At 36.7% G+C, this 24,948-nt stretch overlaps 1 protein-coding gene across 2 annotated transcripts in view; it reads right to left on the bottom strand.

Moving 5' to 3' along the window:
* Positions 1-24,948, bottom strand: part of LOC106664772 (nose resistant to fluoxetine protein 6-like) — a 65,014-nt gene that overhangs the window by 14,416 nt on the left and 25,650 nt on the right. Inside the window, exons 3-8 of one of the 2 annotated variants that reach the window (XM_014390765.2) lie at positions 18,055-18,290; positions 16,966-17,183; positions 13,813-13,904; positions 12,621-12,752; positions 577-755; positions 360-520 (exon numbers count right to left, since the gene is read on the bottom strand). In XM_014390765.2, coding sequence (XP_014246251.1) covers positions 360-520; positions 577-755; positions 12,621-12,752; positions 13,813-13,904; positions 16,966-17,183; positions 18,055-18,290 — 1,018 coding nt within the window. The remainder of the gene's footprint in view (positions 1-359; positions 521-576; positions 756-12,620; positions 12,753-13,812; positions 13,905-16,965; positions 17,184-18,054; positions 18,291-24,948) is intronic. The other variant, XM_014390766.2, reaches the window with a different exon arrangement.

Below are 24,948 nucleotides of genomic sequence, written 5' to 3' on the forward strand. Positions count from 1 at the left end.
TAGGAGTTCTGACTGCTATATAAGAAAGAAACGAGAAACCAGAAGAGGGAATGATAATGCAATGACTGCTATAGCGTGCTATAACGGTTTTGTTGCGCAAGGACTTTTCTTACAACCTAGTTATTCGACTTTCATTTCCGTAAAACAACCCAGCGTAAAAGAGGCTTTGTTTTCCCGCACCTAAATTCCCTCGATCTCATATCATGTTCCGAAGACACATCTACGTTCCGATCTCGTGTGAACAGTTGGTACCATGACAATTCTTGATGTTTTTTAAATCATGGTACTGATCCATTGGAAACTGTAAATTTCTGTGGAAGGAATGGGTAAATGTATTTAGATGAATTTTTAAAATTTACCTGACCCATCTTCTGTAAATGTACTTAAATACGTTATAATTCACTTTGTTATTGACATCTTTCAGAACTTTATAGTATGTAAGAAACCCAGTGATAATTAAAAACGTGTTAACAACGATCGCTCCGTTGGTCATTATCGTCCACAAGAAACGCCTGGAATTCTATAAAGGAAAATCTTTAGGCTAGAAGTATAAAAATTGGTTTATGACAAAATTACCAATTCGACTTCCACCAAGTTAGACAGAGGTCCGAAGACCGTCGTCATCCATCTATGACCATATATTATAACGAACATAGATAATACTTTTAGGCCGCACAATGAGCTGAACTCTCCTACAGAAGGATTCACGAGTTTTCTCAGGTTTCTTATAATGGAAAAATGAGAATGCCAGGAATCTGAAAAAAAAATTATAAGAGAGAGTTACACAATACATTTTATATAAACAATGCATTAATGATATCGGGCATTTCAGATCAATCGCAGAATCGCAATGCAAGAGTAAAAATAATGGCACACCGACCAGAGAAAATGGGAAAAACACTATTTTGAAAAATTATTGTAGCATATAAAATTTCTTGCCACAACATTATATTTTACCAATAGTATTTACAGGATAATAAAAACATCCCAAAATAGACCAAACGAGAAATCCCTACTTACACCGGGATTTTTATATAAAAATGTTGTATCCTGTGCACGTTTCTGTCGACCAAGCTATAGTCACTTATGTCGCAGTGTGCAGTTCCAATATGCGTGTATATCGGAGGGGAGTCAGGAACTTCTGCACAATCTGTAGTGGGTATATTATTCCTGCATGTGAGACCCTAGAAATGGCATGCACATGATGATAACCACTTTGTATGGAAGAAGTGTTGGTCAGTTACAGTGTGTAGCAGAATTTGTCATTTTTTTTCTCTATCATTTACATAGAATAATTGAAGTGAGTCGATTATGTTTAGTCGGTATGGTTGTCGTAGAAGTGGTCCGATTATCTCTCCCATTTATTTGACCGACTCGGACCAGGAAGAATCCCGCTTTAAATTTGGAAATTCTTATATGGCAATTGTCTATGCTTGTTGAAAACTTTTTTTATTTTAATTGATTTAATACAAACCGTCACTTTAATTACAACATGTAATGAGTAGAATATTCAAATCGGTCGGAGTATGCCGGTCTTTGACGGTAATAATACTATTGCTTCAGTTTTATTAACATTAATTTTCCAACGGTTGTAAAAAAATGTAGTTGCAGCACTGTTTGATATTATATTTGTCTTCCAAGATTTACGCGAGGTGTTTTGTTAAAATGATGGAACATGATGGGTCCTACGATACAGCATCGAAGAACAGCAGCACGACAACCTCTGATTCTGGGCAATGTCACATTTTTTCAAATAAGAGGCGCTCTACTACCTACGAGGATGTTGTATACCAGGTTAGTATGGTTGGGATGGTTCTTGCCGAGTTATGGACGAAAAAAATAATAAAATATTGCGAAATATTGAGGTTGGTGTGGATGATGAAATTGAATATGAAAAAAACAGACTATTTTTCAGATCTTGGATTGTTAGGTCTGGATTGGAGGGTTTAGTTGAACCCCAAAGTTCTAGAAAGTAATCCTTTGAAAGCCAATGACAGTCAACTAAACTGTTATTTAGTTCCAATTGGTCCAGTGTTGGGACATGTAAGTCGCCTGCTCAGAAATAGTCCAAGGTAATTACAGTATCGTAGGGAAGAAAGATGCTGTTAATATAAAGAGGAGATAATAATAATAGTTATATGTAAAATATAAATATTTACTTATCGTCTAGTTAATTTTTTTGTTCTACGTTTATATCACTCTTCAATCAAGTAAATTTGGGGTACTGCACTATCAACAAATGTAGATATAAAGTTGGAGGAGACAAAAAGGATATCGTGGATGTAAATTGAGTAGAATAGACGACCTAGGATACAACCGTGGAGGAAGACACTGGGAGGATGGAAGAGAGTGCATATCCGTCGCAAAGCTAACATAACCTAGCAAATCCCAAGGAGCGTCTGGTTTTTCAAGCCAGAATGATATTCATGTAGAGAGGAGGAAGGTGATCCATGGAATCGTAAAATTTAAATATTTACTTTCCCTCCAGCGAGAAAATGTTGGTTTGAAGGTTTCAGTGGGAATCGACAATGATCAGAATGAGAAAAAAAGGACATCTGCATCGTAGGAATATGTACATATATAACTGTTAAAGGAGATGCAGGGATACCATGGGTAAAAAAGGAGTAGAGGATAGGACCTAGGATACAAACATGGGGGACATCAGCGTTCACTGGGAAGATGGGAAAGAGTGCACATCTCTCGCAAACCTCAAAATAACCATTGGAAATAAAGGGTTACAAGGGAAGGATGCCCATACTTTATTCCAGTTCCAGTTGTATTAGTACAGTGTGTTCCAATTTGGGATAGCTGTATTATTAGCAAATGTGGATTTAACTGTTAGAGGAGATAAAAGGAAATCTTTGGTGTAAAAAAACTAGCGCTCAGGACCTAGGATACTACTCGGGGGACACCAGCGTTTACTGGGAAGATGGAAGAGACTGCATATTCCTCGCAAACCTAAAAATAACCGTTGGAAAGATATGGTTATAAGAAATGAATTCTACGGATATTGGAGCGTTTAATTGAGGTCCCAAGTTAAAGTTCCCCTTGATTACTGGTCTTCTTTTGTTTTATTGAGTATTGAATACAAGCACTACTTGCCAAAAAAGAAACTCTTGATTGCTTAGACATTAGGTACTGTAAAGTACAATGCAAGTTTCCACAAAGAACGCCACCAGTTGATCATTCAGTAATTAACAACAAAAAAACCTCTTTTAATAGGGTCCGATTGACTCGAAAATTGTTCCGTTCGATACAGCGCGAAAAGAACACAAGAATCGGCACACAAATATACATGTGTAATGTAAATTATTTTGGTTTTACTTCTTGGAGAATTGATATCTAAAAAGCAATATGAGATGTCAGTCATGATAAGATATATGTGAACAAGAGAATTGTCCTAATGTATGTTGTATATTATTTATATCTTTAGTTAAATCACATCTTTCGTTGAATCACTAGTTTTGGTATGAAACGTAGGTCCAAGAAGTACAAATGTAAGTTTATTAGATTTAGGATTTGAAGTTTTTAAATTTTANTTGTCTTGTTTTGTTTTGTGCTAGAAACTAATCAAAATTTGAGACAATAAAAAAAAGTCATCAAAGATTACAATATCCATTAGTCCATTGCTAATATATTACGTACGTGAATGTACTATTTTCCGCCTTAATACATAAATAATGGCTCCCTATATTCTATTTTTAAACACTAAACAACACTTATTACATGTCACGCTACCGTCCAACTTTTCCTTGTATAAAAATAAAATCCTTCAACTTATTAAGCCCGCCGTGTACTGTTTTATCCATTTGCTTTTAACTGATTTCAATAAAATGCGAAATTCTGTTCTGATTGTAGTTGTACAAAAGTCGAAAGGTCGACATGAAATTAAACACAACCATGTTTCAATTAAACAACATCCGCCCTTTGTTCACTTGCCGAGCTTCTCAACTCCCCGAGAAAGCGCGTCCTCTGCCTCCAAAGCCCGTCTCAATTTTAAATTGCCACAGTGAAAATTTAAACAATACGTTCTTTATTTCCATTTAAACCGCCAAGTTTTTTTTTACGCTTTCCTTGAATTTTCTTTGTTATTGTTCATTGTTAACGTTTGCCTGGAGTCAGTCGCGAATGTTTAATTTCATCACGTTTTGAATTTCAACCGGCATGATATCAGAAGCAAACGAATTGAATTAGTGATCCGTATAAACTTATCCAAGTTATAAGTTTCTAGAATAGAGACCTTCATTAGCCGATTTTCCACCACTGCTTGCTTTTGACGTTTACCGTATGAAAAGTTCAACTGAGGTCGGTTTAATCCGCGGTTAACTGCAAACATGCCAAAAGGTGGAAACCGACCTAGAACACCCTGTTTCTGATCGACTGACAAATGAATAAATGCGGTGAAGGCTGGTTGACGTCAACGTCCCTATCCTAAGTCGCAGTGTTTGTGGGTTTAATTTCCTTCAACTGATTTTCCTTTCTTCTAAAATATATCCATTCAAAAATTCCCAATATAATTAACAGTAATCATTAATAATCAATTAATTTTATTGTTTTTTTTTGTTTGAAAATAATATAACTCAGCACACTTAAGACAAACCCAAGATGCTAAGAGTTGATCATTTGTAAATTCACCATGCTTTTTAAATTACATTAAAATTATTAATATTAAACTCAAAATATTGAAAAAAGCGTTATGAGTGCTTGTGCAATCACAGGAGGGAAAAATATTCACAGTGACTCACTACTCAAAAATAATAGAAACGTTAATCATCAAGAAGCACAAGAAAAATAAAGGAAAAGTGAAACAGTGCATAATAAAGTCATTAAGCCTAAATAAAACAGCTTAATAGAGATCCAAAAATCTCTAACCATACTTAACACATCATTTGACAGGTGATCATTCTAATAATATTTATTTAAACAAAATGTAAAAAAATAATACAGATGGAATTATTTATCATAGTGTGAGATTTCTTTTGTAGATACGGGGTGATAATATGTTGCTTCCGTAGTTTTCTATCATTTTGATCTGCCTAACTTCACTGATTTGGTCTGTTGGGCTTTTCACCATCTTTAATCAAGTTACGTACCTACTTAGGACTACACCTATACCTAGGCAGCAAACCGATGTGGAATCCCCCAAGACTAGAGTCAAGAAGGTGGACGACAATGCAGTCTTGTAGGAGCGAAATAATCCGAAGACAAAAACAACCGCCCACTTGTATTTATTTGTTTATTTTCCATAATACCTAGGTATAAATATTAATAGTTGACTTAAAACATTAATAACTGGATGTTTATTTTTAAGAGATAATATCAGTTCAATTTCATCCTTTCCAGAGCCAACAAGTCCAGTGAGTTATTGGTGGTTTTACTGGTTTCCTTTGATGATCTTAAAAGCATGGTTGGGCAGATGCTGTGGCCAACGACGGACAAGTCCGTTACATACCCCAAGTCCTGGGTGTGCCACGCTCTTCCATCCTCGATGGGCTACAACAGTTTATGACCACCGGAGGTTTTGAGCAAAGCGAAGGTATTGTTCGATCGCGATGTACGACGGCTAGAGACGATCGTTTTATTGCTCTTACAGCACTACGGAACCGTCATTTAACGGCTTCTTTGATAGTCAACCTTTCGTGAGAATAGCCTGGTCTCTAGACGTAACGCATCAGGTTATCTACAACTGGAAAGGCATCAAGTAGAAATCGAAAATGGCTCCTTGGATATGTCGAGAGATCTTATATAGGTTGGACTATGCTGGATATGATTGGGCTAATGGGTTGGGATGTGAGAAGAGTTTATCGTAGAACTTGAAATTTTTTTTTGTAGAAGGGTATTTTGAGGTCGTTGTGGAGAGTATCATTGGAGACACAGTAGGTATCTTTTAACTATAATTCTGATGACTCTGAACTGAAAGTGTAATAACTGTATTCGTTTGATGATAATATCTTTATCGGCGCCCCATGGATTTGCGTCAAGAAGTTTATAGAGTAGGTTGAAGTTTTTCATTTCTATTTGCATTGGTGGGTGTGTTAGTGTGTTCGTCCCTAAATAGACGTGACCCAAGTTAGTGTACGCAGTCGGTTTGGGGATATCATGGTACATTTGATTTAATTAATCTTTATCAAGTTCGCTCCAATCGGCTAGTGGGCATGGAGCTCCTCCGAAGCAATTGCAGAATCAGATGATAGCACGCTTACACTAATCGCCAAAGGATACAAGGAGGGTAGAGGGTGTAGACGGGACATCAGAGGTGTAGAGGAGGAACAAGATTGGTTTGCCAATCTCGCTCCCAGAGGGCAGTAGTCGGGGTAGTCTGACCCCTAGGCGACATCGAAGAATAAAGAATTCAAATTCGTCTATAGATGAAATCGAAGCAAAAACAATTAGGTTTGGAAATATAAAAAGTACTAATACTATTAGAAAGTAGTATTAGCCCGCACAACAATTGTATTTTGATTTATACAATGTCTACAACATTAATTGTTAGCAATATTATCGATTGTTAAAATATTTTAATTAGTAAAGAAGACAAGGGGTTTCTTAAAATTTCTATCCATGGGCCACGTGATAATCTCTCGGTTCGTAGACCCCGCGGTCGTGGGTTCGATTCCCGCCGTCGCCCCTGTCCCTTTTTTTCATGTAACCCTCCCCCCCCCAAAAAAAAATACACATCTCATATAAATATGATCACGTTACTTGGCTAATATGCAAAGTTCATAAGGCCATTAAGATTTTATGTCATTATAAGTGAGAAAAATAAGTCCGTTCCCAAACTAAGACCATGAAAGAGACAGAAAATCCATGTTCCACTTGAGTTACTCACAAAAAGGGGGCTCATGTTCTATTCCTGAGTGCGATAAGGCGCAGACTGATCCGTTAGAAGTGTCACTTGTTTGTACAGCTAATGTAACTGGAACGGACGACATGTCTTCGAATAATGCGCAAACGATTCGGACAAATATTTTCCGAACGGTTTTCATCACGAATAAAATCCTAGGAGGAAAGTTTGAAAGCGAGAACATTCGGGTATCCATAAAACCACCGGAGTCTCATCTGACAAATAATTCTTAGTTTAATATTTCATTTTACCTGTTTATCAAAAGTAAATCAACTCACTATGATGGGCGAAATTTTCTCACCGTCACTTTCATTATTTTAAAAGGAAATAAATCCTTTACGTTACTTAATCTCTGGTAATTAGGAGTTATCATTGTAAATATAAACTGTAAATAACACTCGGTTTATTTGTTTAACGATATTGTGTTAACACCCCTTTTTCACAAACAGTAGCAAACCATTGATTTTCACTGAAAAACTTGTCAGCTGCTGTTAAAGCTTTTCTGCTCCATTAGTCAGGGTAAGTAAATTTTCTTTCTCTGATGTTCGGTCTTCCACAACAAATCATATCTCCTCTGGATTTTATCTAAATTCAACATTATTAGAAAGGTTTGAAAGCTGAATGTCTTTGCTTATAGTCTATGTCTGTGACCTGAGACATTTAGATTTTATGTCATTATAAGTGAGAAAAATAAGTCCGTTCCCAAACTAAGACCATGAAAGGGACACGGTTCTGTAGACTCTGGCGAAGACGAGATATCCCGAAGAGTAACCTGTACTACATATATATACCAGATCCAAAAAGCACAAGACTGACGGATGGTAGTTCTTAGCCAGGCTAAAATCCTCCAACCGACCGAACCTTCTCAATGGATAGAGAGTACTTCGACGAGCTTCAAAAACAGTGGTGGCCCAATCAGCTAGAAAGACTGAGATCTAGAGTAAGAACTTTATTCAACCGAACGCCCACGCCTTGACCCAGTACAACAAAGAAATCCGAAAAGCTAAACGGGACTAGTTGCGGAGATATTGTGAGGAAATCACAGAAACATCTCAATGTGCCCGCATACACAAAACTGTAGCCCAGGATGGTACAGGGAGGCAGGTAAGCTTCCGCACGAAGACAGATGGAAGCATTACACAAGCAGAAGAGGAAACACTCTCTCTACTGATTAAAAATCACTTTCCAGGATCAGAGATAACCCACGAAGAAATAGTCCTTGAGCACTCAAAATCAAAAAGACTTACAAGAATAGAGTGAAAGGAGGTGGCAACCATTTTACAACCTAAAACCATAAACTGGGCACTTGAGAAATTTAGCACATACAATCGCCGGCGCTGCTACAAAAAGATCAAGAGTCCTCGTGCCTTATTTAGTGAGATTATTCAGGGCCTGTCTAACATGGAGCTACATTCGAGGTATAGGCGAGAGATATGAGTGGTGTACATACGAAAGGTAGATCGACCCATCGACTGCAAGGCAGACTCGTACAGACCTATCAGTCTTACATCATTCAAGTTAAAAACAATAGAAAGACTAGTAGAGAACCACATTCGAGAAACAGCACTGAAGAACAAACCTTTCAGAGAGAAAAAATTCGCATACAATCCACAGAGCTAACCCAGGATGACCTGTGTAAACATAACCAAGTCTATAAACGACAAGGAGATAATTACACTTTTATGACTATAGAGGGAGCTTTTAACTACGCAAACACAGCCTCTCTATATAAAGCAATCAAAAACAAGGGAGTCTCGGAAAAAATCTACCAATGGGTGGAAGAAGGCCTAAGGAACACCCACATCCACCTTGGGCGGTGCGACCTTGCCGTAATGGTAAAGTACCGCCATACAGACATCGTAATGGATCGTACACAACGAGCTCTCAACCTGGTTGACAGGTGGTGCAAAAGGGAGGAGCTACTTATTAACCCTCACAGAACCATAATGATTCCATTCACAAGGAAGAGGACAATAGGAAGCCTAAAACTCCACGTATAAACGAGTCCCCGATCCCATTTAAATATCTATGGATCCCACTAGACTAGCGGCTCACATGAAATCAACATGTAACTAAATCCACCCAGAGAGCCGAAATTGCCTAGGGGAGGTGCAGAAGGCTCAGCGCCAAAAACTGGGTATTAGATACCAAAATGACCCTATGTCTCTACACCTGTATAATGAAACCAATGTAGGCATATGGGTCGGTGGTGTAGTGAACCAAGACTTTGCAGACAAGGCGATCAGGATATTAAGTGGCACTCAAATCAAGCTTGCTTCAGTGTCATTGGTGCCATGAGTACAACGCCAACTGCGGCCCTGAAAGTTTTGTTAAACCTCCCACCACTTGATATTTTAATTCAAGGAGAAGCCAGAGCAGCAGCCCACAGGATCATAAATGGACAACCATCTGCAAGGATAGGGCATGTTAACGAACAATGGAAACTGAGGGAGGAGATATAGGCACATGCCATACTACGCATGCCAATCGATGCCACTACACCAAAATATAACTTCACCAAAAGGTACAAGGTACTCATACCAGAAAGGAAAGAGTGGGCCAAATGAATACCTCTGAATGCCATCTCCTACTGGTGGGTGTACTAACGACTCAATAACGAATACTATATTTCGGGGGATGGAGTTCTCCGGATGAATTCGAACGAACTTTAAACTTAGGGAAATATGCTACCGTTTTCCACTCTGAAATCATAGCAATTGAACACTTCGCAGAGAAATAAAAAACCTAGGAACACAATCTAGGAAGATAACCATTTTTTCCGACAGTCGGCTGCACTTAGGGCCTTAACCTCATGCAGGTAAAGGCAAAAAGTGTATGGAATTGTATGGAAGCCCTAGCGGAAGTCAGTGACACCGATAATCTGACCTATTGTTGCCTAGCACCTTTCCACAAAAACAGGGCACATCCAAAAATGGATCGATAATGAGGCCAAGACCTGGTGGAAGAATATCCCAGGCATAGGAGTACAGACGGAAGAACCACCAAGCAGATACTGCCAAGAAGAAGGGTGTAGACCGCAGAACACGTTATATGTTTTAATGTCGGTGTAGATTCTTGCACAATGGAGGAAAAGCCGCAAACAAGATCCTCAGCAGGGACCCGCTATCAAGGCTATTGAGGTTGATTAAAAGCCTACAACGTGCGCTGAATGGTATGAAGATGAACTAGAAGAACTTTTTTTTGTCGTTTGCTGAGGGTTGAAGGGGCAAAGAGTTCAAATCCACAACTTTTATTGGGTATTTGGTGTCAGGAGGAGTAAAAGGTTTAAAGAGGACAAACAACGGAATGGGGAGTCTTGTTAAGGGACCTAAAGTTGTGAGAAATTTTTCGACCTTTCTTTTATAAAATACAATTTATTTCTCCGCTCCTGGGTGTTTATTTAACGATTGCACGCTACGATTGTTTGCCGATTATTGCTATATAAAAAGAAAAAAATAATCGATGTTTTAGTTTGGAAGGTTGTTACTGAACATAGATTATACATAAAAGAAGAGATGTTAAAAGCGTAAGGGATGGAGTTTTATTTATTTTATTTTTTAAACGGCCTTATGAACTTCGCATATTAGCTTTTATTAGCGTTTTGAGATTATCGGGATGAAGAATTTCAAAGAAATTTGGTTTTGAGAGCATCGATATCAAAATATCAAGGAAATTTGGTTTTGAGAGCATTGATATAAAAATTTCAAGGAAATTTGGTTTGGAGAGCATCTGGATAAAAATTTCAAGGAAATTTGGTTTTGAGAGCATCGGGATAGAAATTTCAAAGGTGGTTTGAATAAATCATGGAATCAACCCTTGGTAAGCTTTAAACGAACTTTTTTTTGATAATTATTCTTTTTGTCAAACTTCTTGGTATTCTCAATTCCGGAAATATACATTGAAATTTTGATAAAATCGTAATTTGAAAATAACAAATCAATGTTTCGGCAAAATGTGATATACAGAAAGACATATATAATAGACTTACTTTTTCAAAATTTCGTTTGATTCATTCCATTCGGCAAAGGCTGTCTTTTTCTCTTGTGAATCGAAAACTTTCCAAATTTATATTTATCATTTTCCAATCGAAATTACTGGGTTTTTAGCGGTAAGCAATCATAGTAAGAGCCAGAATAAGGAAAACCCCAATGAAAATGGTTTTCCTTTCACAACGAACGTTTATGCTGGATTCCTGTCGGTTCCTATTTATATATAGCACCCAAGAAATATATTTTTTCTTCTCATCCACTTTCCTCTTATCCACACTTCCACACTTTTGAGATGAGAAAAATCGATTTTACAACAGAAAATACACACTATACATTTTGCTACTTTGAAAAGCTGTTTGTATATTTGTATATTGTCTGTCTTGATCACAACCTCGTTAAATCAAATTTAACCTATTATTTGCAATTTCTATGACTCATTATGGAATGACGTGGATTATAATTTAACCATGTTCCTTCCAATCAATCAATCGTATATTAATTGTGACATATTCAGTTTTAGGAATACCTGGGTGGAAGGAATTTCTGTATTTTTGCGCGTTCCCTTGTTATTTTATTAAACGAATATTCAGAAAAACTAGAGCCACGGATTTGAACAAGTCGTAACCCAAAGGAACGAGATTGGTGACGTTTTTGTAAAATGTGAATACATGATTTTGTCGCTGTTGTCTTTGTTTTGTGTCTTTGTCTGGGTTTGTGTCGTGTACAAAACCCCAAACTAATAAATGTAATCATTAAGAAACACTTTTTTAGAAATCATCGTTTTCTAAGTTAATTTTTCATTTTCTAATCAGTTAAATATGCTTACTAAACTTCTGCTACTAGTGAAATCAAGCTATATCTAAAAAGACAGCCATAACAAAATTCTCCATAGGATACAAACTTAACGAGATTGGTACAAAAAGCTCTGATAAAATGAAATAACTTATATTTTACATTTGAGAATTATTCATATTTTATAGTGCTAGGACCAAATTTAGCTAGGAAAGTCCTAGGTAGACAAAAGACTTGTCAAGCCGTCGTCCATGCGATTGAACTCTTTGTACAGAAATTACTTAATTTGACAGATCTTTTCAAATCAAAACAAGACATGAAGATGGATCCAAAATGGATCAAGGAATTTCACCATTAACTGCGTAAAATGCTCTGTTAGAAAAGTTATCCAAATCATGGAGAAAAAGAAGTAGCATTATGCTGCATTATGGATAAAGAGGGTGCTTTAGATATCATTGATCATTCGATTTTTAACTCGATAATATCAATGTTAAAAAGTCGAAAAATAAAAGTAGAATTGAAGCAACAATCAACAAGCCCCCAAAGGCTAAAGCCAGTCTTGTGGTTGATGACCTGATTGTAGTGCTAAATTGTAAAGCTAAAAGAAGCGTACAGTTTCGCTGATGAATAGTAATAATAAAGGCCAGATATGATGAAATTGTTTTAACTCAAATGCTAAGTGCCCACAATTTGGTAGAAACCACACCGGTACCATTCGAAAAGAGAAAGAAGCTCAACCTAAAAACATCCTCTTTAACAAGTAAAAATATAACTAATAAATACAAAAATACTAATAACAACACTGGGGGGGGGCAACAATGGTTACTGGCTCGTCTCAGGATATTTGCAAATGATAAATATTGTATCACATCACATAATGTTTGTACAGATTGCCGAAAGCCGTAAAGCATGTCTTAACATCATAGAAAATTTTGATGGGTCTAAATAGAACATGGAGGCAGTTGTCAAAATCAGTAAGCTAAAGATTTTCTCACACCACGAACTTTCCAAGCTGAGATCTATGGAATAGAAAACACTGGTACAATTCTTAAAAAAAGGATTAAAAGATTTCAGACAGCCAAGCAGCACTGAAGGCCCTTCACGTTCCTCCAACTTCAACTCAAACTCTGGAAAAAGAAACAAAATGAAAATACTTAACTACTAAGACAGCTTAATAAAGGTACGTTAGAAAGAGGATTGCTTATTTAAGAAAGAGTCGACGGATTTCAGGGGCTATGAGACAGATTTCTTTGTGGGAAGGTTTTTGATTGACTGGACCTATAATTTGCTAATGGAGGAAGAAATGTCCACACACTGTACAGCCACTTCCAAAAGGCGATCACCTAGAGAATTAGCGATGCTTTAATGGGGTTAATTTCACAAGATCTTTTGGGTCGTACTGGAAGAAAGGGAGCACCAGTACCCCTTTGGTAAAGCCTATTGCTATTGTTTTGTGTGTTTATGTTCATACGTTCTGTGATGTCGTTTGACTTTTGTATACATCCAATTTTCTCATTTTTGGTTATATTTATAGCTTTTGTTATTACATATGGTTTATTGGACATGTAGTGTTTCTGTCAAATAGGTTAGTGTTATCAACTCTTGTTGCATCAGATTGCACGCATTCTCCTATAATAATTCTCGAATTACATTTTATATGCCTAGTTTATGAAACAGATTTGTTTGAATCATTATGTATGTGTTATGTTCTTTTGTACGCTCTTTGTTCATTAGTTTGTCGACTGTGTCTTTAGCTCTTATGGAATGTTATGTTACTTTGTATAAACACATCAATTTTTCTCTGTAATAAATAGAATTCATACAGTGAACACTAAAAAGAGAATAATTATGTGTTCAAAATTGATGAAGCCAGTCGAATTACTTGTTTTTCTGTATGAAATATCGCCGTGGAGGGTTGAGAGTGGGGAAGTGGAATGTCAGAAGAGTGCTGCGGGGGTTGGAAAAGCCTTTCTACTTGACCCCTTCTGTCCATGCGATGATTGTTATCTGCTCTCGAGAAGGTCACTGGTCAGTTTCAATTTATATCAAACAATCCATGCATGAAATGTAAGCAGATTGCGCCACAGTAAAATCAAAATAGATTAAACCCGCATCACCACTTTGCAATACTCGTTTAGTCCAGACGGATGGAGAAGCATGGGATTTTTTTCTTTTTCTTGTTTTTACCTTTCCCGATCGGCGTGTCTTCCAGTCTGCAGCACCACAGCTCGTACACGGTCGAGAGTGTTACCAGACATACCAAAATCACAGTCGTCCCCCTGAAACATTTTTTCAAAATTGTTTACTGTCGCAGAAATCCGTTGCCGGCCTGCCAAAAAAATCAAATCATTGTCATTTTGTTTCATTGCCAAAAAACAAGGCCATTTTAACTGCAAATGTTAAAACTTCCTAAATAAATAGAACCTGAGATTGCACCTAGTTAAAATACACATTAGTCAAAAAGTTGTTTCGATAACCTAAATCCTCTTGGATAAATAAACAACGCTGCCTACTTTGGATGAAAATATTCTGACCGATCTGTGTGGGCGAGGAAGGTCATTTAACGTGCTATCAATTTTATTTAACGTATTGTTTAATTTAATACGACACCAGCATAACGTGTACAGACAATTTTAAACATCATACGATAGTTATTTGAAAACGATTTTTGAAAATGTTGAAAACGATTGAGGTAGTGATGTGCCAAAAATCAAGTAGATACATCTGACAGGAAATAGCAAAACTATAACATTTATCAGGTTAATTAAAAAAAAGAAATGTGTTTGTAGCGCAGTTAATGCCGAAAAAGGATATTTAAGAATCGTGTGATTAACAAGCAGTCAAAAAGTGATCAGTCCGACAGACGAGAAGGTCTGATGTGCCATAAATCACGTAGATACATCACAAAATGACGACAGAAAATAGTAAATCTTTCTCTCTCTCTCTCTCTCTCTCTCTCTCTCTCTCTCTATGTTTAACACGCTTTCACATTTTATTACTCTCTTCGTCACTCTTTCTTACTATTTTCCACTCATTATACGTCTCTCTCTCTCTCTTTCTCTCTCTCTCTCTCTCTCTCTCTCTCTCTCTCTCTCTCTCTTGCTTTCTTACCCACTCTCTTTCTCTCTCTTTCTCTTTCTCTCCCTCTCCCTCTCTCTCCTTACTCTTTATTTCTCAGGGTTTATGTTTTCTCTCTCTCTCTCTTTCTTTTTTTCTTACCTACTCTCTTTCTTTCACTCTCTCTTTCTCTTGTCACTCTCTTTCTCACCATTATTTCTCTCTCTCTCTCCCTCCCTTTCTATCTTTCTCACTTTCCCTCTCTTGCTCTTTATTTCCTTCGCTCTCTCTTTCTCTTCTCTCTCTCTCTCTCTCTCTCTCTCTCTCTCTCTCTTTATTTTTAAGTCGCTTTCACATTTTATTACTCTCTTCCTCATTCTTTCTTACTATTTTCCACTCATTATCCCTCTCTCCCTTCTTCTTTTTCTCTCTGTTTCTCTTTAACTCTATCTTTCTTACTCTTTATCAGCCTTATTTCTCTTTTGCTCTCTCCCTCTCTCTTTCTTTCTTACCCCCTCTTTTTCTCTTATCACTCTCTTTTTCACCATTATTCCTCTCTTCTTTTCTCTCTCTTTCTCTTTCTCTCCCTCTCCCTCTCTCTCCTTACTCTTTATTCCTCAGGGTTTATTTTTTTATCTCTCTCTTATTGAAAGTGACTCCTTGCTTCTATTGCCTAATTATCTATTTTCTCATTCTTTTTCTTGAAACGACTTATTATACGATGACGACAAATGACAAAACATCACTATTACTCTACGTTAAGCAAGGTAGAAATCTAATTGGAATATGTATATAGCTGAATTTCAGGATATTATTTGTCTGCATTGATTTGATCATTTTTTATAAACCAAATAATTTAATATTCTTAATCGGTAGTGGTTTACTGAATGTGAATGTCGATGACTATTCGTCTTTTTAAGCCCACGGAGAAAAAGGACGTTTGCGGTGTGGGTGTTTTTTAACGCGTCTTTGACCTGCTTTTAGGAGTGAATTTGTGTTGTTGTATACGTCGGCTCGTCTCTGTTTAGTTATCCTCCTCCCACTTGTTTGTATTTGTAAGGTCCGTGATGATTCATGTGTAGGGGTGTCGCGTAATTAGGTCCGATCCGTCTTTATTTTTGACCGGTCTGTTTATTGAACTTGTCTCTCGTCTTGCCAGTTTGACTAATGCACTTGTCACCTTATTGGCAAGCGATTCTAACTCTAACTGATTTTTCCTCGAGTGGGTCGGGTGTTTCTGCCCGAATGGATTGTCTCTACTGTCTTGCTTTTTAAACCCGGGTTAAAAGAATGTGAAGACAACCGAACATATTCGAAAAATATGATTTATTCAAATTTATTTTTTTAACATCAGCAAAGGACATTCATTACCGGGAAACACATTAAACAAACGAATAAATTCACATTCGACCAATTTACACTTTTCGGAACACCACGAAACTTGTAAACTCAAACGAACTGGCGTGCTTAATGGCCAATTAAGACCAATAACACAGAAAAAAATTCCAGTACGGTGCCTCAGTACCTTCAAAGGCATCCACGCCCCGTCACTACCAGTCCCTGCACCATTATTATTAACCTTTCTCACGACTGTACAAGGGGAGAGGGAGAACATGAAACAAAAGGAATTAATTGAAAATGGCGTAAAGCCTCTGTCAAAGGCAGAAGGCCGAACACAGATAATCAACAATAATCACTATGCCACTTCGTAAATAACAACACCACCAAATCCAATTCTAACGCATTAACGTACTTTTCAACATATGGTGGCATCTACTTCCAAACAACTGACATATATTTATTTAATTTATTCTGATTTTCTAGTTTTACTTACAAATAAAATATGTGTATTTGATAATCGTTTTTCAGCAGTCGAATTTAATATTTATCGAAAATGTTTATGTCATCCATGAGTCATAATCGAAGAGGTGATCAGTTTTTGATCAACGGCTTTCAGGATTCACGTGACTGCTAAGTTTTAAATAGCAATAAATTGTTTTATGTTTTTTTACACTCTCTCAGGTTTGACCTTGTTTTTTAAAACTTATCCAGTATCGCCTACGATTATAAGAGGCTGATGGACCACTGAAGATGTCAAGACGCCGAAATGCTATCATATTCACTCCCTTTCATGCACTTTGTATTACACCCTCTTCTCTCAAACATACACATACACATACACACACACACACACACACACACACACACACACACACACACACACACACACACACACGAGAGAGAGGCTAATTTGAAGGAAGAAATACAAAGAAGTATACATACACGAAGATGTAAAATCCAATCGGATAGCCGGACTTTTCCAAATCCGCTCTAGAATAGGTGAAGAGCTTGTTGACAGTGACGTCCACCTGGATTTCGTACTTGTACGACGAGAGTGTAGCCTCTAACGATGTCTTCACGTCTTCTTCCATGCACGAGTGAGGTGCGCAGATTGCGAACTGTGCCACGTTCATATCAATAGTCCTTTTGTCTGTGTTATGCTGCAAATAATAGAATAGTGTGGTTGTGAGTTATTTAAATAACTAACTCATCATCTTTGAAGTTTCCTAAAACCCGAGATAACCAACAGCTGAAGGTTAAAGTCATGCAAGCATAACAGGACTGATTCTGGTTTATATAAGCTCAATTCTGCTCACGGATATACATACAAATACATATGTACAGAGTTGAGCCTATAACTTCTCGAACGCCACCAGCAATTCCAGCTTTTGTGATTTACAATAAATTACCGACAGGCTTTGAGAATCACCTCCCCGAGTGTTGACAGTCCGGGGTCAGACGTCGATCTTGCTTATAGGTACAAACAAGGCTATCAACAGCTAGGTCATTTCAGCCCCAACGCAAACTATCTATCACTCACTCTTAAATAACTAATCCAATTGAGGGTCGATGGGTACTCAATATTCCGCCATCGGCCCTCTCACACTATACATTCAAGCCAATAAATGCAATCACTTCAATATATACAAAAGGGAACACGAGAACACAAATGAGATAGCTATCAATGCTGTACACAATAAAACCGGCCTGGGAATTGCTGCACCACTTTGAAGCTAAGATCGGTTGGATAAGATTTTAGAATTAGGTAATGAGAAGTGGGCAGGGTTTACTTTCAAGAGAACTTCCTGGTGCCAGAAATTCATTCAAAAGCATGGGCCATCTCTAAAAACGCAAGCAGTACTCTTTGTAAAGCAGAGGACCCTGAAGCTAAAGCCTACCCCAAACCTCAACAAGGATCTGGCTTCCCTCGCTATCAAATCTAATTGCTTAATGATACTTTTTTAAAACGAGATCCTCCATCCGGCGTTAAGCCAAAAACTTTGGTACAACCACTTAAGTCAATTGTTTCACCTTGAAGGTTTCCCATATGGAAGAGTTTTGTCCCTGTAGCTCAAAAACTTCCTTCACGTCATTGAAAAATGTCGGATATTCGGTACTGGTGGGTGCGAAATGAAGCCGGCCCATGAAGTATCGCCCTTTGATGTCGTGCTCAGGTACGTCAATTTGTACGCATTGATCAAACGAGCCCAATTGGTATATGTTGCCCGTCACGAGCCCGTTCGGCCCTGCGCTGGTTGCATCTGCCACTGAAAAAAAGAACAAATCACCCGATCAATGATAAAAATATCATTCGCTTAAAACATTTCAGGTTGACTGGATAGACAACTAACACAATTTATTGTGTCCAATTGGACGACCTAAAATGGAAATATACTAATGGACAAAATTAACGCACCACCCTTAAATTTTAATGTGTTTACGTTTATTAATATTTTGCATACCAACAATAGGTTTGGTTGTAAAAAAATAAGGCATTTAAAAAGAAAATATTTATTACACAATTCGTAGAAAAACAATTATGTAGTAAAGAACAAAAAACATGGAATTCAGAAACAAATAAAAACGTTTAAAAAAAGTTGTTTGTCCCATTTAATATCGAGAATTTCCACCTCTGGCAGAATCCTGTCCGTTAAACTCCTTTGCACCTTTGGACCAGATTTCTGGTAAAATCCTAAGGAATTCACTCCCATCATCAAGAATAGCCAATTCAACCCCTTCCAATGAGTGATGACCTGGTTTTCGCCGTCGGACTTCTAGCTGGCCACAGCAAGCACTCAATTCCGACCTCATTCAGGTAGTCATCCACAATATGTGCTCTATGGGGGGACTGGATTATCCTGCATTAGCAAGAATTTCTCACCAATGTGGGGGGCAAATGGTACCTCTGTGAAATTAGTTTGAGATCTTCCTCCCACAACAACCAATTCGGTACGGCCGTCCAAGGAAGGGGCACCCAGAACATCAATGACCCACGGTGGAATTCCACCTGAGGAACCATACACCATGGGGCGTACATTTCTCCTGAGCGTCTCCATATGAAATTACGCTCATCTGAGGATTTGAGACCAACTCTCACCTCGTAGGAGGATAAAAGGGCATAATGTAACTTTTGTGTACAGATACAAAGGAAAAAAAGGAAGAGAGAAGGAGCAGATGAGAAAAATGAAAAGACAATTAAAGAAAAAGAAATAGTAATATAGATGGCGTTAACGAAAAATAAAGTAACAAAAGGTGATAACAAGGAAGGAAGAAGAAAAAACAATGAATATTGAGAATCAGGGTGAGAACGGAAAGTGAGAAAGATAGAACATAGAAGACGTTAAGGTATAAAATGATAGAGAGGACCAAAAATGGAAGAGTCTGTGCTCAACCAGCCCTTCGATGGTTTTGCCAGTCTTGTTCGGTAGAGAATCAGAGGAAGGGACAATGGGATCTGATAAATAAAGAAAAATGTAAGAAAAACGCGTAGAGTAAGAATTCCGTGGGAGTGAAAGTAAGAGAAACAGGAAAAAGGACAGATAGATAATAGAGGGAGAGAAAGAGAATAAGATAGAAATAGAAAACTTGACTAAGAGAGTAAAAAAGAGCGAGAGAAAAGAGAGAGGGAGAGAGGGCAGAAGAGAAAAAGAAAGAAAGAGAGGAAGATAAAAAGGGAGAGAAAAAGAAAGAGAACGAGAGTGAGAGGGACTTAGAAAGAATAAGAAAGCAAGAGAGAGAAATTGAGTGAAAGAGCGTAAGAAATATAAGAAAGAGAGAGAGTGAGATATCAATACTTTCGTGAAAAGACGAAAGTATTGATCCTCTCTCTATTATATCTCTCTAAATATATCTCTCTCGATATTTTTTCCTTATTTTCAATCTACGTAACATTAATGAATTCTGACTCTCTTGGTGAGCACGTGAGAACTCAGAACTGACAAAGAAAATGACAGGATTTGTATAAAACTTTGTGCTACATTTATGTTTTTATCAAAATATTCTGTTTAATTTTTATAGCAACAGGAGAGTGATAAAGAAAAAATGGCAAGAAAGGGTGGGATAGTGTCTAGGTTTTGACTCAAATGGGTTATGAAAAGTAAGTAAGTAGTTTTTCTTTAAAGTTATTAATCCGCTAACGTTGATTTTAAAAAAGCTTCACTGGATAATTGATTATTTTTGTTCTTTTACACGACGTACACCGCCATTTTGAGAAGATAAAAATTTAAAGTAGCCCGAGGTAAAAAGAGACTTTTATAATCAAGTTCAATTGCCAATTTCCAGGTATGCTTTCGTCATACGATTCAACCAAACCCGCTGGGGTGTATTATAATATGGGAAAATAAATAATACGAAGATAATACGCAATTATTTCGACTAGCATGTTAATTTGAAGTTATAATTGGGGGTATCCTATTCCCAGCGCGAGGGGATTGAAGTCCAACATTTTATTGAACTCAACAAAGTTAAATTAAAATCTATTCCATCCAACAAGAACCGCATGTATGAGGTAGTACATATTATTCACAATTAATCCGATTGACCTTTGGTACCTGTTTTATTTTAATATTAATAATTGTAATATTATTACTTTATTATTAAGTTATAACATTATATACCATCCCACATTATTATATTATATCATTAATTTTTTTTTAATTAATCAACGGTATAAAATTCCTGGACCTGTCGTGATTCCTCCATTTATCCTCAAATAATGTGTACACTCATTAATCACTCCACTGCACTCGAGAGTAGTTGAGTTCATATAATTTTTCTCTCTCTAAAGGAGAATTTCCCACTTGCTTAAAAACCAGTGACAAGTCCGGAGAGCGAGCCAACATTAAAAACTATGGCCCTATTTCAACCTACAATCTGTATGTACTACTCCATCTATCCGACCTCTTATTTTTGATGAACGACATTTCCTCAAAGGCAGATGTTACCAATCTTATCTTCCAACAATACACCATTTCGGCCTTTAAATCAAAATCGCAAGTTGATGTATACACCGACTTCTCCGAGGCCTTTGAGTTGGTTGTCCTCAGTGCATTACTTCCAAAACTCCGAGAATTTGACTTTAGAGATACTATGTTCCTTTGGTCTTACTTCTTTCTAAAGGGTTGCAATTAAGTCTGTCTATTTTATGTATTTCGAAATTCAAAATGATAAAACGGAAAAATATATATGAAGAAATAAAACGGAATCTAAATAGAGAAGTCACATACCTTGGTCATATTATTACACCAAACAGAATAAAACCGAATCCCCATAACATAAAAGCAATTCTAAATTATCGATACATTCCCAAAGTATGCCCAAGCTTACTCTCTTAAGTCAGGCCTAGCTATTCAAATTGTCAGCAAATTAATTAAATATTTTATGAGTTTGTTAGGCAAATACCCCAACTCTAATAGTTTCGGACAATTGATTGGAATTTAATAATTCGTTAGTCCGTGAAATTTTAAAAGTCCAGAAAATCAAACTTCATTTCACGTCTTCACAACATCCGGAATCTAACGGAGCCATCGAAAGATTCCACTCTGCCCTAACACATTCGGCTCCTTAAAACTTGCGATATATGCAGAGATACGACAATTAAAGAACTTATTCTTAAATTAAATTATACTATTCTTGCCTACAACAACACTATCCACTCTGTGACGAAATTAAAAACATTAGAAGTTATCAATGAGCCAATTGGAAATGAATCGCCTTTAAATATCGATATGGAAACAATGTTATTCAATAATTATCTTAAAGTACACAAGGCGAGCGTACAATCATTGTACAAAACCATCAATGAAAGAATCTGGCCATGAAAGAGAAAGTGATTAGCAATAGGAATAAAAAAACCTTAATACCACAAGCCGTGTTGTCAGAAATAAGCAAAAGCAAAATAAATTGAAACTGAAATTTAAAAGAGAAAACGTCAAGTCCATAAATAAACAACTAAAAACCGCAATAATTGAAAAAATCCCATTATAATACTAAACCTAATATCGATTTATCCAACATAAAACGTCGTTGAAATTTATGCAGGTTTTTAAAATTTGTTTTATTTTCGCAGGTGCTTGTCATGTAAGCAAAGCTAAATCCTCAAATCTAATTTATGGATTATAATGAATACTTTTAACTGTTAACTTTTGTACAAAACATTTTAGTTTATATTGAATTTTATAAGAATGAGAGAAATTAAATAGTCCAAACAAGATTTCCGTAAAATTTATTTGTACGCATTTAAACTTGGGCGAAGTGAGGCCCAATCCGCGCGTAGGATCGATACATTTGGAGAGGGGAAGCATTATCGAATACACGGTGCAGCGATGGTTTGTCAGGGAATGACCCAGACATTATTATTAATATTATCAGAAATAGACAATATTATAAATAAATAAGCAAACAAATAAATAAATAAGAGTATTTCACAGTAATGAACTTAAATCCAACATGCCATCAAATACAATTGACACACGACTACAAAATAAATTCGAACTGCATTTTCTACACCATTCGACTGTTAGAATTACACTGGAATATACCAGGAATGTCTTTTCACAGTTGGTGAAAGCAATACTGGGGGACTTAAACCATAAATTTGTATTTTTTTATCTGGGCGATATTTTTATCTATAGCGAAACGTGGGGACAGCATATCAATCACATAAAAATCGCTTAAAACGCGCTAAATTAACATTAAATCCTGAAAACAGCCAGTTAGCTGACACTAAAAGTTGTTTTCTTGATCATATAATTGAACAGGGCAAAATTTCTGTTGATCAAGACAGAATAAAACATATCCTGACGATTCCAAGGCCCGAAACCCCTAAACAAGTAATATGAAGTAGCACATTCCCTTGGTAACATAGCCTTTTTTTTGTAATTTTTCATCCCAGATCTTGGAATTATTTCTCGGCCGTTAAATTAAATAAGAAAAACGATTCAACCATGCTACGGTCTGAGGAATGAGAAAAAGCTTGGCACACCCTCCGTGACCGTATTACTTTCCCGCCTGTTCTCAAAACCTCGAATTTTGAAGAAACATTTTCTTTATTTTCTAATGGTTCGACCCTCGGTGTGGCAGCTAGTCTCGTTAAAGAAGAAGACGGAGCATTCCTCCCGATCGCTTTCGTGTCGAGGAAACAAAAGAACGCAGAAAAAAAACTATACTGCCTATGAGGTCGAGGCACTTGCCGTTATTTTTGCGTTTGAGAAATTGCAAATTTATCTGGAATTTAATCAGTTTCATTTATACACCTACCACAAAGCGTTGACATCCCTTCAAAATAAAGGCGGCAGACACACCCGTTTTGTTACTAGAATATTGGCACACAGATATAATATTTTCCACGTAAAAGGTAACAAACCTACTACCTGACCCGCAATTCTACTATGACCAAAATGAAGAATCAATCACAGCCGCGGTAAATTAATTAAAACGATTCCCTGAAGCATTTCAACAATTTGCTGATGCTTAATATGAAGACTCCCCGAATTGAAATAAATCACTGACGAATTGAAATAAATCACTGACAAATTGAAATTTAATATCTCTCTCAAGTACTCTCTTATCGGGGAAAAACTATATTTCGAAATATCCCCAAAGTAAAAAAGGACAATGGTACCGAAAAAACTACGAAACAAGATTTTTAAGCATTATCATATCGAAATGATAGGACCACGGCATTTCGCGAACCCTAAAGAAAATCATGGAATCCTTTAATTTTAATAATATGCGAAAATTCATAACCGATCGAGTCAAATGTTGCCTGCCATGACAAAAAAGTAAGCGTGAACAGAATAAGCCAAAAGAAAATCTTTCCAGCTTTTTCAGTAAAGAACCCCAAGAGCGTTTATTCGCGGACTTAGCAGGCCCTCTACCACCAAGCGATGGATTTAAATACATTTTCATTGCAGTAGACAAATTCACAAGATTCACATTTTTGTTCTCAATCAGAAATTGAAACGCAAAAACAATAATTCTTTGCCTCAGGGATAAAATATTTAATTACTTTGGGTATTGGAAAACTGTCACGACCGACAACCACTCCATTTACAAAGCGAAAGCCCTTCAGGATTTCCTATTCACGAACGGTATTAACAAATCGTTCCAAATGCCATATTACCCAAACCCCAGCAAAGCCGAGGGAGGTCTCCGTAATTTAAAAACCTCTTTAACGGCATAATTTGCAGAAAAACAGACCAAATGGTCCCTGGAACCAACTTCTTCCAACTCTCACTAAATATAGCCTCCAATTCCTCAACGGGTTTTACACCTTCAGAACTCTTTCTAGGGAGGAAGCTTAACTCACCTTTAAAACTAGAATGGGACGTTTCAATGTCAAACGAACCAAAGCATGCCATCCCAAATGTGGTATTTGGCCTTAAAAATAGACAAAGCATATGTCTTATAACAAATTTTACAATAAAACACACAGAGACGTACGACTGAAATTAGGGGACAAAATGCTAATAAAAACACACACACTACTAGAAAAATAAAAAAGATCACGTCAAAATGGCCTGCAAATTTTCTGACCCATACATTGTGTCAAAAATCTTCTCCGGTGTCACGTACGAGGCCCGTTTGGAATCAGACCCAGCCCAAAAACCACGGGTCCACATCCCGCAAACAAAAACAATACCAAGAGATCTCACAGAGACGAAACATGTAGAAAAAAATATAAAATATAATTAAAAATTAATAAAAAATAAACAAATATTTTTTTACATATACGAAGAATAAAAAATATATATAAAATTGTAAAAAATAAAAATAGTATTAAAAAAATTTTCTTAAGCGAGAACATAATAATTTTTGCAAGCAAGAGCATTTTATAATTTTCATAATTAAAAAATATATAAAAACTAAAAAAAATGTTTTTTAAATAAACTTGTTTTGGCAAAATAGAGGGCCCGCACCGTGACC

Source organism: Cimex lectularius, unplaced genomic scaffold, assembly GCF_000648675.2.
Source record: "Cimex lectularius strain Harlan isolate CLEC.00 unplaced genomic scaffold, Clec_2.1 scaffold234, whole genome shotgun sequence".
NCBI lineage: Eukaryota > Metazoa > Arthropoda > Insecta > Hemiptera > Cimicidae > Cimex > Cimex lectularius.